Source organism: Ambystoma mexicanum, chromosome 2q, assembly GCF_040938575.1.
Source record: "Ambystoma mexicanum isolate Mex_15411 chromosome 2q, UKY_AmexF1_1, whole genome shotgun sequence".
In the NCBI taxonomy this organism is placed as follows: domain Eukaryota; kingdom Metazoa; phylum Chordata; class Amphibia; order Caudata; family Ambystomatidae; genus Ambystoma; species Ambystoma mexicanum.
In genome coordinates this window covers 410,791,980-410,805,034 of record NC_090924.1, presented here as the reverse complement: position 1 = coordinate 410,805,034, position 13,055 = coordinate 410,791,980, and the positions used below count along the sequence as shown (strand labels likewise).

General features: G+C 45.9%; 1 protein-coding gene across 1 annotated transcript in view; it reads right to left on the bottom strand.

The window, feature by feature from the left end:
* LOC138569459 (metalloproteinase inhibitor 1-like) overlaps positions 1–13,055 on the bottom strand; it is a 100,930-nt gene that overhangs the window by 4,139 nt on the left and 83,736 nt on the right. The window contains exon 5 of the mRNA XM_069647442.1: positions 396–520. Within this exon, the coding sequence (XP_069503543.1) occupies positions 396–520 (125 nt within the window). The remainder of the gene's footprint in view (positions 1–395; positions 521–13,055) is intronic.

The window sequence follows — 13,055 nt, the reverse complement described above, 5'->3', positions numbered from 1 at the left end:
GTAAGCTAATTCCTCCTAAAGCGTCCTCCACATCTTCCCCCTTTCTCTGTGTTCGATTTCTATTTTTCTCTTGTTTAATAAGTTACATGTGCCAAAGCTGGCAGTCCCCAGATATGCAGCAGAACTGCTATATCCCATTCTTACCCACCCTAGTCTTTGGCATGCTGTATTAATGGATTTCTTAAAATAAATTTACACTGGAAAAAGCAGTTGTCCATGATTTTTTGAAGGGGCAAACGGGAAAACACTGATAAACACAGATTCAGATATATTTTGAAAACACTGGTAAAACACCCCCGGAAGTAAAACAAATAAACCCCTAAAACAGGAAACCCTACTCCCGTATTTACCAATAACATGGAAGCGAAAAAGCCCTGTTCAACAAGTGCACGCACCTGACAACTGCATCCTGCATCATAGGCTCCTTGGACCCCCGCTATTTCCATGGGTGAGAGCTGGCTCCATGGCGTAATTAAGCTGCATGCTGTGACGTACAGCGAAGGAGTGTTATCCCGGAAACCTGCTTGTGGACAGTGGAGAAAGCAGAGAGCCTCCATCATTAATTGTTTGCAAACCGTTTTTCTCTTCAGTGTGTTTCTTAGATTGAAGGTAACGCCTTCCAGTGCACTTTATCTCAGATTGAACCTAAAGATTTAGGCCATTCCTACGGTTTTCTGCAAAAAATCTATTGACACTGATAGGAATTGGTTCTTCCACTCTCTGAAAACTACTGTTTCATGTGGAGTGGTTGACATTCTGCCTGCAGTGACTAACACATGCTACCAACGTCTTTGCAACTTTATTAATGTGGCAATCCTGAGAGACCATTTTGAGCAGAAAAACGGAGGGACGCCATGATGTTAGTGGTGAGCGGTGTGTGAGTGTATGTGTGTATTTTATCTTACAGGCTATTGGTATGGATCAAGTAGTTGGTATATGTTGGCCCTAAATATTGGAGGCTGTGAGCATGTCTGAATCTTGGAGAACAGTAATGCCCCATTAATCTCTGTCTGACAAACCAACATCTCGATTTTCCTAGTCTTCTCCAGCAACAAAGAGGGCGATTAAGAGAGCGGGAAATAGGGCAGAACCCTGGCGTGAGTAATACATCATACTATTCTTGCCCATCCTCCGGTGTGTTGCTAGTTCTGGAAAAGATCTGGGGCTACGCCAATGTCGGGACCTGGGGCTAGCTAGCCCTTTGTTTGTTGCCCCTGAGCTTCTATCCGGGACTACAACCGAAAAGACCCAGGGCTATAGCCACTCCAGCCCCCCTAGCAATGCCTCTGCCCATCCCAAACACTCAAGATCTGCATTCTATTTTTACTGGCTGCTGGATTTGAAGGTATGGCTTTCCTTTTCCATCATATCCACGCTCTCGCCACGCTCTCGCTCACACCAACCTCCGTCAATAATGTGGAAATCAGAATGCTGAGGAAGCCATTGGGGTTTGATATAAAACGTAACTTTGCAGCCATATGTTTACATCTGCCTCTGCCAGCTGACTTTTCCAACAGAACCCGGGAAAGGGGTGGCTGGATCTTACAACCCCTGCTTTCCTGCTGCCTACCGGGAACTCAAGTTTGGGCCTTCTAGTGGTTTGTCTCTGACCAAAGGTGTTAGAGTGCTGCAATGATGGCACCTTCTTTTATCAAGACTTCGCCCCCAACACAACACAACCCACACACACACACGTGAACATATTACAAAAACAGAATGTCTCATGAAGCTCTTGAAGTGCAAGAGAGACAGTTGGCCAAACATTCTAGCATGTAAACATGAGCGACATGATTGGAATTACTGTGAGCACCAAAATGTTGTCATGCGCATGAAGGAGTATGCACGGGAGAGACGCCTGCAAGCGAGGAAGGACAGAGTTGAGGATAAATATACTGCAGAAGCACATGGAATGTGAGGAGCGGCACAAATAATTTGTCTTTCAAAGTACTTATTCCATGAATCTATTCATAACATTTATTGCTAATAAACCAGCTGCTTTATCCCTTAAAAAATTGAAAAATAAAATAAATAAGTAAACCAGAAAATGTGGCTTTGCCATACACTAAAAGCAGTTTTGACGAATGTGCATTTGTGTTTTATAGCGTTAGGATAGTAACAATGAAGTTGTAGGTACATTTCAATAATCATGAAGAATGCAACATTTCACTCCCTTCTGAAGGCTTTGACCATTATTCGCCAGACTTACCAACGTGTAGGTAATGTACATAGGCAACACACTCATACATTTTCTTTGCATTAAACCATGAAATAATCAAAGACATGAAATTATTTACCTTTTGAAAGCTGCCACTGAGCAAATGTCCCAGACAGCACAATATAAACAATCACACATTCTCTTTTGACAACCAATATCGTGGCTTTTCCTACCCACCGTCCACTAAAGGTTTGTACCAATAATGACCAAAGTTATTCAGGTAACCAAGGTCAGGCATGAGTAAGATATTTGTTTATATTTCTTTGGAAACAGCTCATTTATTAAGAATAAAAGTGATGGTCACTTATTAAAAGGTTAGATGAAAAGAATACATTTACTTTATTAAATTTGTACTGTGCAAACCAAACAGGTCCTGTGAGGCATACAGGCTCAGAGTGCGACACCTAAAAGAAGGAAACAGACAGTGGACAACAAGTAGGACTAACCTAGAATACCTACAATGACTACTAAACACTGTAGGACTATTTAAAAAGATGGGTCTTCAGATTCTTCTTAAATGTGTCCAGTGATTCTTCCCTTCTGAGCTCAGGCGATGTGAGTTCCAGAGTCTAGGAGCTGCTTTGTGAAAGCTCATAAACAATCACTCATCAAAACATGTCTGATTCAGCACATTTTAATATGGGGAATCTGACTTATGTAATAGTCAAATGAAATCACATCACTTTACCAAATTATCACTTATAGCATTTGCAACTATGGTGCAATTAAACATGGAAGTACTTGTGATCTGAGTGAGGGCCCTCATATATGATAATAAACCATTTTGTCCTCTCAGAAACCATGTATGTGTTGTCTCCTTCTCCACCTGCCGGAACTGAGCAAATGGCCCTAAATAAGATTGTTATTGACTCGAAATGTTATCCTGCACCGGGCCTGGTGTACCATTATCAGATCGATTGATCGGACACCTCCTCATTGCTTCTGTGGAACCATCAAGAAACGAACTGCATTCAAAAGTTCAATGTATCTGTTACAGGAGATATAGTGGCTATTTGTGCGATGATATAAAACATTTCAAGATGATTCTATTGTTCTGTAGGTTTTAATTTTATTTGGTGTTTATCTTCAGGTTTGCTGTATTAACTTCGGATTTCTCTTGAAGTTTGATTTCTGGATCATGCAACTATTGAGTGAGCCCCCCTGTGTCATTCATGTTATCTCTCCTTTTCTCTAGCACAGGACCATTTGTGTCTAGCCACCCATCTTGAATTCACTAAGCCAGACATAACACATCCATAATGTAGACTTATAGGATGTGGAAGAAAAGTATAAAGGCCATTAAGGAGATTTTGTAGCAATGGAAGAGAGGCAACAGCAAACAGAAGAAACCTTTGTAAATCACCATGAAGAGTGCAGAGCAAAGACACGAAAAAGTAGGAGACATGGGAGAGGAGACGGATTTAGACAAAGGAAAAGGATATTGATAGAGAAGGATGGGGGATTAGAAAGGGAGAGAGTGAGAGGAGTGCCATTTCAAGGAGATGTTTCCGAATGAGGGCCATACCGCTGTTTAATGAAGGGTAAGTGGCCTCATATTAAACATTTTCAGCCAGGCCAACCTTTCTCCTATGAGAAAATTTGGCAAATAAAATAGGTTACCACACAAAGAAACCCAGGGTGCAGAAGCCTACCAGGAAATCTCCAGAGTTCCGTATGGACCAGTCCTCCCCTGGTTTAATGTCACAATCCGAACCATCATATTGTTTCCCACGTACCGGCCTCGTGTGCTTATCAAATTAAATATGGGTATATGATGGTCTTGTGCTAATTCGTTAAGAACACACAAAATACATGTTTTATTAGCCAACAACTCAAATTGCCTGCTTATGGCACTGAACCTAAATTTGTACATTCCATATTAACCATCATTTTTTATTACATGCTTACAATTCTGAATTTGAAGTTCACCAAAATCAATCTGTAGCCTCATTTACAAGAGGGATAGTCCGAAAAATGATAGCTTTTATTGTCTTGGTGACCTTGTGAGCAAATGAAATAATTTGAGTTGCACATCCTTAATAATGGTAGAATGGCATCATTAAGAAATATGTTTGCTTGTTAGCTTGTGATGTCATGTAGGGTTATTTCGGAAATGCCCAACATTTTTTAAATATTTACCAAGATCTGACCTCTGCAAAATTGTGCAAATTGTGACCAATTGTCTTTTTTCTGAAATAATTTCAACGGGGTCTTAAAAATACAAAATGACAATGCTTGCAAGTTGTCAATGAACACTAAAAAATACAACAACTAAAACATTAAGATCATCAAAACTGAAGGAGATCCTTTAGAACAGGGAAACACACCTGATGTTAGTACTAGAAACAAGCAATGTAAAATTATCTTGGCTTAGTAATTAGAAAGTACATTTCAGAACTGCAGAACATCTAAATATAACTGAAACATACATATGGAAAAGCCTGCAGTGTTGAGCAACACAGGTGCGCAGGAGACGCTGCCCGATTATATATAGCACACTTTGCTAGATTCACGCTTCCATGCCTTTAAGAACCAAGGTATGGACCCTCTGCGGCAAAGACCTCAGAGGACAAGGCCGCAGTGATGAGCGACGCTGGTGTTTGGCGTCGATGGGGTTGCGGCAGAGACAGTGAGTGCGGAGGAGCTCATCCTCCTGTCTGCGGATGCCAGGTAAGACGTTAATGGGAGAGTTAGCTTGCTACATTCCACGCAACCCCCCTGACCTGTTGCCCCTCTTCACTCTTGCACATGTGTTGTTTTTCCCCTCCGAGACCCTCTCCCTTCCCTCTTTCCTAGCCCCTTCCCCTGACCTATTGTGTATTGTTTCTTGAGGTTTTGTTCTCCACGGTTGTTGGCTTACATTGCATTGCATGCATCTCTGCTGTGTTCATTCTTTTCTTCTAGGTTCCCTGGTGATTGATTTGTTTTTCGTCGTTTGTTGTTTCCCACGGTTGTTTGCTTACATTGTACTACCTGCATCCATGCTGTGTTCTTCCTTACTTGTAGGTTCCCTAGGTGATCGTTTGATTCTTTTGGTTTTTGTCTTTCCATGGTTGTTTGCTTACATTGTACTGCTTGCATCCCTGCTGTGTACATTCTTTACTTCTAGGTTCTGTTGGCAATTGACTTTGTCTATGTATTGCATCTGATTTTCTGTCATTGTTCTGTGTGCCCCTCCTCCTTCCGTGTCCCCCCAACCCTAGTGTTTCCCCCGCCTGACTGCTCCCCAGTGCTGCCCCCTCCATGCTCCCTTCTCCCCCCCACTCTTCCTCTCTGCATCCTCTATGGTGCTCACCCATCTTCTCTAGCTGCTTTTCTATCGACTATCCTATCCTTCACACTAAGTCTAGCAGGAAGAAGTTCAAAAGGGACATCCTGCTTTCCACCCCAGGCTTCCCTATCGCTGATACCTACACCAGTGCTTCCTCCAGACAGACCCTTACTGACATCCTCTTTGTTGTTCCCTCTGCAGGCCTCCTGCAGAGGGAACAACAAAGAGGATCCCCCCATATGGTCTCTGTTCTCTCTCCTTTTTCTTCATTACCCATTAATGATGGCACTTGATGGGAGGCTCTCCTGGCTCCCTTCCACTCCTTCAAGACCATAATTAATGTATACCTAAACGTCACCGTCTTGGTCCAAGGCCCTTAGGCCAACCTCTTCCTATTTGATAGATGCTTCCCTCGCCTTATCAACTTCCTTTCTTCTCCTGCTGTCCCTTCTATCCCCTCTCTGGCGCCTCTGCCTCCTCCATCCTCTGCCACCTTTATGGCTGCCTCTGCTGCTTCTCTGGCCAACCTGTTGCCTCCTTCCTCCACTAACCCTCTGGCATCCACCTCATTCTCCTTGGCTATCTTGCCTTCCCCTCCTTCCTCCTCTGCCCATCCTTGGGCCCCCTACAACACTTCCACAGGGCTTATCACTGACCTCTACCTCTCCACGGAAGTCCTGCAAAGGGGGCAACCTGCTCCACATTGCTACTCTCAACTCTCGCTCAGCTGTCAAACACTCCTATGACATCTGCCATTCCTGGAAGAATTTGATCTGGATGTACTCGGTCTGACTAAGACATGGTTCATGGCTATCTCTGTCACAAGCTTTGAGAATCTCCTTCCTGAGAGCTGCAAGATCCTCTCCATACCCAGAACCAACCGTCCTAGTGGGGGTGTAGCCTTGATCTTCCTGGAGTTGAATCCTGCTTCTGTGATTCCTATGCAGGATTACTCCTCCTTTGAATGCCTGGTCTGCAGGCTCTCTTTATCTCCTGACCTTTCTCTCACTGTGGCCACTATCTAGCAGCCGCCCGGCCAGGTCGCCTCCTTCCTCTCTGAGTGGGTAGACCTCTCCTCCTCCCTCCTCACCTCTACCTCTCAACTTCTCCTCCTTGGAGACCAAAAAATCCACTTGGATGCTTCCTGTCCATCTGCAGGACTCTTTTGGAACCTCTGCAACTCTCTCTATCTCTATATATTCTTCCCTCTGGCCTGACTCAGTCTTCAGGGCACACCCTGGATGTTCTGATCTCTTCAGACCTCCCCCTCTCCAACCCTCTCACCACTCCTCTCTCCTGGAGTGATCACTTTCTCCTTTCCTCCCATCTCTTTCTACCCCTCAGGCCAAGCCAACTACAGCACTGTGTTTTGCTTTTCTGTCGTGTGTGATTACCTTAGAAGCCACTTACCATACCACACCAACCAAAAGTTCTCAGACTCAGGGAGGTAATAACCCGCACTAAGACCAATGATTAGAATATAATTGGCTCTTTACAGGCCCTTTATTCACATACAATAAAAAATGTTCACCACACTATAAATGCATAAAGTTGAATATATGTAAACATATAAGTTAATAAGCATAGAAAAAACACTTCACCATTAGTGTCATTGAGGAAGAGAGCTTCATCTTGGCCACCACAACACTACCAAGTCCTGAGGCAGGAAGGCAGAGAGATCACACACACTAACAGGGTCTGGAGCAGAGAGTCCTCCTTCTCAGTGAGACTTTTTCACCCAGGGATCCCAATCTGAATCTACTACCTGGATGCCCTCTCTCTTATGGGAAACAGGTCCCCGCCCTCCTTCGGTTGCTAACCATCCCTGGCCATAGAACAGACAAGCATAGGGGCGCAGAGTGGAAAAATCAAGTTAATAGTGGAGAAACCCATTTCATCACTTCCGCGCTCGTTCCCAGCACCGCTTATCACTGCAGCTGCATAACTTCAACGCGTCCTTGGTCAAACAATGCAGCAACTATCCTCCAAGGTGTGAATCTCTGCTTCCAAATATAAACATTACAACCGTGGCAGAACTATCTGCTAATTAAATTCACAGAAGCATTGTCATGATTCCTGCCCCTCATGTCCCCGGCCCTCCAAGATGCCAGGCTGGAGCCAGGCACGATCATCTACAGGGCCCTCAAGGGCCTCTCCATCCCTCCAAAGACCCACTTGGAATCAGACTTGGCACTTGTGGCACCAGACTCACTCCCTCCCATAGGATAACATTGGGGATTGGACTTGTAGTGCATTGATGGGGACAAGATGGATGCCCGCACATATTTCGGTTCTACCTGAGTGGTAGCGCCGCGGACTGGTCTGTACACTTTGTGGCCCAAGACGATCCTTTGCTGCATGACTTCAGGGGCTTTCAGCAGGAGATGGAAAAGCTGTTCGCCCGTCGTACTCATGGGCAGGCATTAGACAACGAACTTCTGTCCATACGCCAAGGGAACCAAGACCTATTAACATACATAGCCACGTTCAATAGACTCATAGTTGAAGCAGAATTGCCAGTGGTGAAGAGAACCACGTTATTTCATCGATGTAGCGGGGGGAGCTCAAGGATGTTCTTGCACAAGTAGTGAACCCCCCGAAAGACTGCTCAGAATTTATTGACCTTGTTGTTCAACTGGATCATAGGTTGCAGGACTGAAGAGCAGATCGAACCAGACCGAACCCTCGCCCTATGTATGTGCGTTCAAAGGACAATACTGCCCGAACAACAGAAGGTTCAGGAGAACCAATGCAAATCAGGGGGGTCAGATCCCCCTTGACTAAAGCGGAAAGGGATAAAAGGAGACAGCAGCAGTTATGTCTGTACTGTGGAAGGTCAGGTCATTTCCTTAAAGAGTGCCCTGTGAAGCCACCGAGGAGGACGGTAGGGGCCACGGACAAGGAAGATACCATCAAGGAATCAGAAAACTCCCCAGCCCGGCAAGTGTAGGGGACCACTTGTCGAGCGAAGAAAGTGAACTACAGACATCCCATTTTGCACTATGTGGTCTTGATCAATCACCAACAACCATCTCGGATGCACGCAGTAAGAGCGTACATAGACAGTGGAGCCGTTGGGAATTACATCGACCAGGATCTTGCGGCAAAGATGGGGCTTCCGTTACGCTCTAAATCAACCACAGACAACTGTTACAACTGTCAAAGGCACGGAAATAGCTTCTGGTCCAGTATCCCAAAGCACTGCAGCTTTAACCCTTCTGTGCCAGGATGGACACCAAGGATCTATCGTTTTCGACCTCATTAAGGCACCACAGTTCCGGTTGATTTTGGGAAAGCCATGGTTGGTAGCTCACAATCCTCGAATCGATTGGCGAGCAAAAGAATTGGCCTTTCCAAAGACTTGCTCCCAAACATGTTATCGCCAAGAGAAACAACCAATAGACACCAGAACCTCCACGCTTGCGACTGTGGCAATCGGCACCCTACCAAGTGAATACCAGGACTTTCAAGATGTCTTTCAGAAAGAACAGGCTAATACCCTGCCACCACATAGACCATACGATTGCCAAATCGACCTGATACCCGGCGCACAAATCCCTTGTGGGTGAATTTACGCACTCACTGAACCAGAAAACCAGCACCTGAAGGCCTATCCTGACCAATACCTAGTCAACGGGTTCATCCGTCCCTCAAAGTCTCCAGCAGCCAGTCCTCTATTCTTCGTACTGAAAATGGAGGGGGACTTGAGAACGTGCATCGACTATCGCGCACTGAACCAGATTACCGTAAAAAAACTCTACCGCCTGCCACTGATCCCTGAATTGCTTGACCAAGTCAAAGATGTCCAAATCTACACAAAACTAGACCTGAGGGGGGAATATCACCTTGTTCGTGTAAAACAGGGGGACCAATGGAAAACCGCTTTTCGCACCAAATACGGCTTGTATGAATATCAAGTAATGCCCTTTGGCATTTGCAACACGCCTGCTGCTTTTCAATACTTCATGAACGATATCCTACGGGAATTGATTGATGTCTGTGCTCTAGTTTACATCGACGATATCCTAGTATATTCCGCATCAAAGCAGGACCACGTTAATCACGTCAGATCCGTATAGGAGAAACTCTGTCAACAGCAGCTCTACGCCAAGCTCGAAAAGTGCTCATTCCACGTCTCCGAGGTGGAATTCCTGGGCTTTATTCTCAGCCCGAATGGAATACGAATGGATGTACACAAGGTAGATGCTATCCTGAACTGGCCATCCCCAAATTCATTCAGGGGGGTTCAAAGTATGCTGGGTTTTGCAAACTTCTACCGTTTATTCATCCCAGGATTTTCGCAAATCGTGCATCCCATCACGTCATTAACAAGGAAAAGCAACAAAACGTTCCAGTGGACAACAGAAGCCGAGGAGGCTTTCCAGGAACTCAAAGCAAGATTCACATCTGCCCCATTCTTATGCCACCCTGCCCTGATCTCCCATACCTGGTGGAAACGGACGCCTGAAGCATGGCTATGGGAGCCGTCCTCTCACAAAAAGACCCCGAAACAGGCCAGTTACACCCTGTTGCCTTCTGGTCGCTTAAATTCACACCCCCTGAACTCAATTACACTATCACAGACAAAGAACTCCTGGCCATTAAGTCAGCCTTTAAGGCATGGCGGCACTACCTCTTGGGCACCAGACACACAATCACCGTAATAACTGACCACCAGACCTCCAGTACCTAAAAACAGCAAACGCACAATCCTCACGACAACTACGTTGGGCTCTTTTTTTTGCTGAATATGACTATGTGATTACATTTCGACCAGGGGTGAAAAACGGGAAGGCCGATGCCCTTTCCCATATGGGGGTGGAAGAGCAAGGGTATCAGACCCCTGCCCCAATAGCAATCATCCCGAGTGACAAGCTCCTAGCAATCACAGCAACCATAACTCAAGAATTACATGAAGAAATCCAAAACCTGATGAGTCTGGAGCAATTACAAGCGCAGAGTGCACAAGGAGAACATTACATGATAAAAGATCAGTTGCCCTACTTCAGGAATCGTTTATTCTTACCAAACCAAGAACTACGAGAACAAGTCATGTCCGGTTATCATGATTCCTTGATCGAGGGCCACCCCGGAATCGCTAAAACCCTAGCCAAGGTAAAACAAAATTATTGGTGGCCCATGAGGCGTAAAGACATGATCAAATTCATCCTATCTTGTGGAGTGTGTGCTCAAAACAAGTCATCCAAGCAGAAACCGGCTGGGCTATTACAACCATTGGAAATCCCACCAGCACCCTGGCACACGTTGTCCCTCGATTTTATTACTGACTTACCACCCAGTCACGGGTTTAACACTATTCTTTTGGTCGTGGACCTATTTTCAAAAATGGCACATTTCATTCCTCTTAAGGAGCTCCCAAATGCTTTCACTCTGGCAAAGGTATTTCTAGAAGGCATCGTACGGCTCCATAGGTTTCCTTCAGTTTTAGTCTCAGATCGAGGTACTCAATTCATATCTAACTTCTGGAGAAAATGCTGCTCTATGGCCCAGATCGACATCCGGCTATCCACCAGTCACCATCCCCAAATGGATGGTCAAACTGAGAGGACAAATCAGATACTCGAGCAGTATCTGCGTTGCATGTTACACCAAGCTGAAGGAAGCTGGTTCGACCTATTATGGATAGCTGAATATGCTTATAATAATTCCCTACACACCAGCACTGGGCAGACACCCTTTTATACCATGTATGGCAGGCACCCACGTACTTCTGAGTTGGACATTCCTACAACCCTGGAAATGCCAGCAGTCAAAACCTTGCACACAACCATTTCTCAAACCTTTAAAAGGGCAACTGAACACCTTCTTCAAGCTAAGAATCGCCAAAAGAAGTTTGCTGATCAACACCGAGCAAAGGCCCCCAACTACCAAGTGGGAGAAAAAGTCTGGCTGGCGTCTAAACACGTGTCCATTAAAGGAACGCAAACTTTACGTCCAAGATACCTGGGTCCATTCACCATTACCTCTGTGATAAATCCTGTGCCGGTCAGACTAGCTTTGCCGTCAAACATGCAGATTCATCCTGTGTTCCACGTATCTCTCCTTAAACCCGTTGAATCTGGGACCCTGGTAGCAATGCCACCGCAGCCAATAGTAGTCGCCGGGGAGCCAGAATTCGAAGTCAAGGACATCCTGGATTCAAAGTACGTCAGATCCAAATTATACTACTTAGTAGACTGGAAGGGGTATGGTCCACAAGACAGGACATGGGGGCCTTGTGAGTACATCCATGCACCTCGCTTGCTTAGACGATTTCATCAAAACCATCCAAACAAACCAGGACCAGACAGAAGAGCCACCTTGAGAGGGAGCTTGGGGGGAGTGCTGTCATGATTCCTGCCCCTCATGTCCCCAGCCCTCCAAGATGTCAGGCTGGGTCCAGGCCTCGATCATCTAGGTGGCCCTCAAGGGCCTCTCCATCCCTCCAAAGACCCACTTGGAGTCAGACTTGGCACTTGTGGCACCAGACTCACTCACTCCCATAGGATAAGTAGTGCATTGATGGGGACAAGATGGATGCCCCCACATATTTCGGTTCCCAGAACTGCATGTGCAGTCTAGTCTTTTGGGTGTGGTTCAGCCCAGAGACACCCAGGATACCCAGAGACTATTTAAGCCACGCCCAGGCTGAGAAACATGCTTTGTGTTTTCTGCACCTGCAGCGTGCCACTCACCGTGTTCGGATCTGTCTCCAGTAGGCCTGCATCTTTCTTCTGCGCTCAGCTCCTGCAAGAACAAGAACACCGTTAGGAACAGCCTTACCTTGCGGCGCTTCTGTCCATCATTCATCGCTCCTTCTGTTCTGCGGGCATCTTCGGCGGTATCATTCCCATCCCGGCACGCCGCTTCCTAAGGAAAAGGGAAAAGAACAGAAAAAAGGCATTAGTAAGCATTCTACAAATCGTCGCTTATTTTTAAGTACTGTACAAGCTTGAAACGCTTGCCTGAATCGCAGCCGCTCTGGGGGAACTCTGTCTCCGGAACTTCTCATCCATCTGCAAGAGGGAAAAGACACTCCAGGTTAGCGTGGAAACATCTAGAGGCACCGAGTACCGCGCTTACTCACCGCATTTGTTCTTCATAACGGGCATCCACGCTGAAAACGTCACGGCACCTAAAAGACACAAGAAAAGAATTCAGTTCAATACAAATACGAAAGGGGTGCATCGCGCTCTCACTCACCTTCAGTGCTACTCATCTCAGCAGCACACCGCCATCCCCGGACGCCGGCCATCATCTAAGGAAGGAAAGGAACAAAGTTAGAGAACTGTTCAAAGGACTCATTATACTTACCTGTCGGACTCTTGCAGTGAAGTAACTAGGCAGCAACGAGCCTGCATCAATCAACGCGCCCCTGCGCTGAAAGCAGGAAGGAGAGCACACTATCCAAGAAAACAAGGTGAGCTGTGGATCAAAGGGAAGGGTTGGACCCCTGGGGTAGAAGGGGTTCAAGCACACAGAGACAATAGGGAGTTAAACTCTACCAATCCTGTGTTTCAGGCCCAGTCTCCAGTTGAATAGCCTCCAGGGAAGGGTTTGAGATTGTAA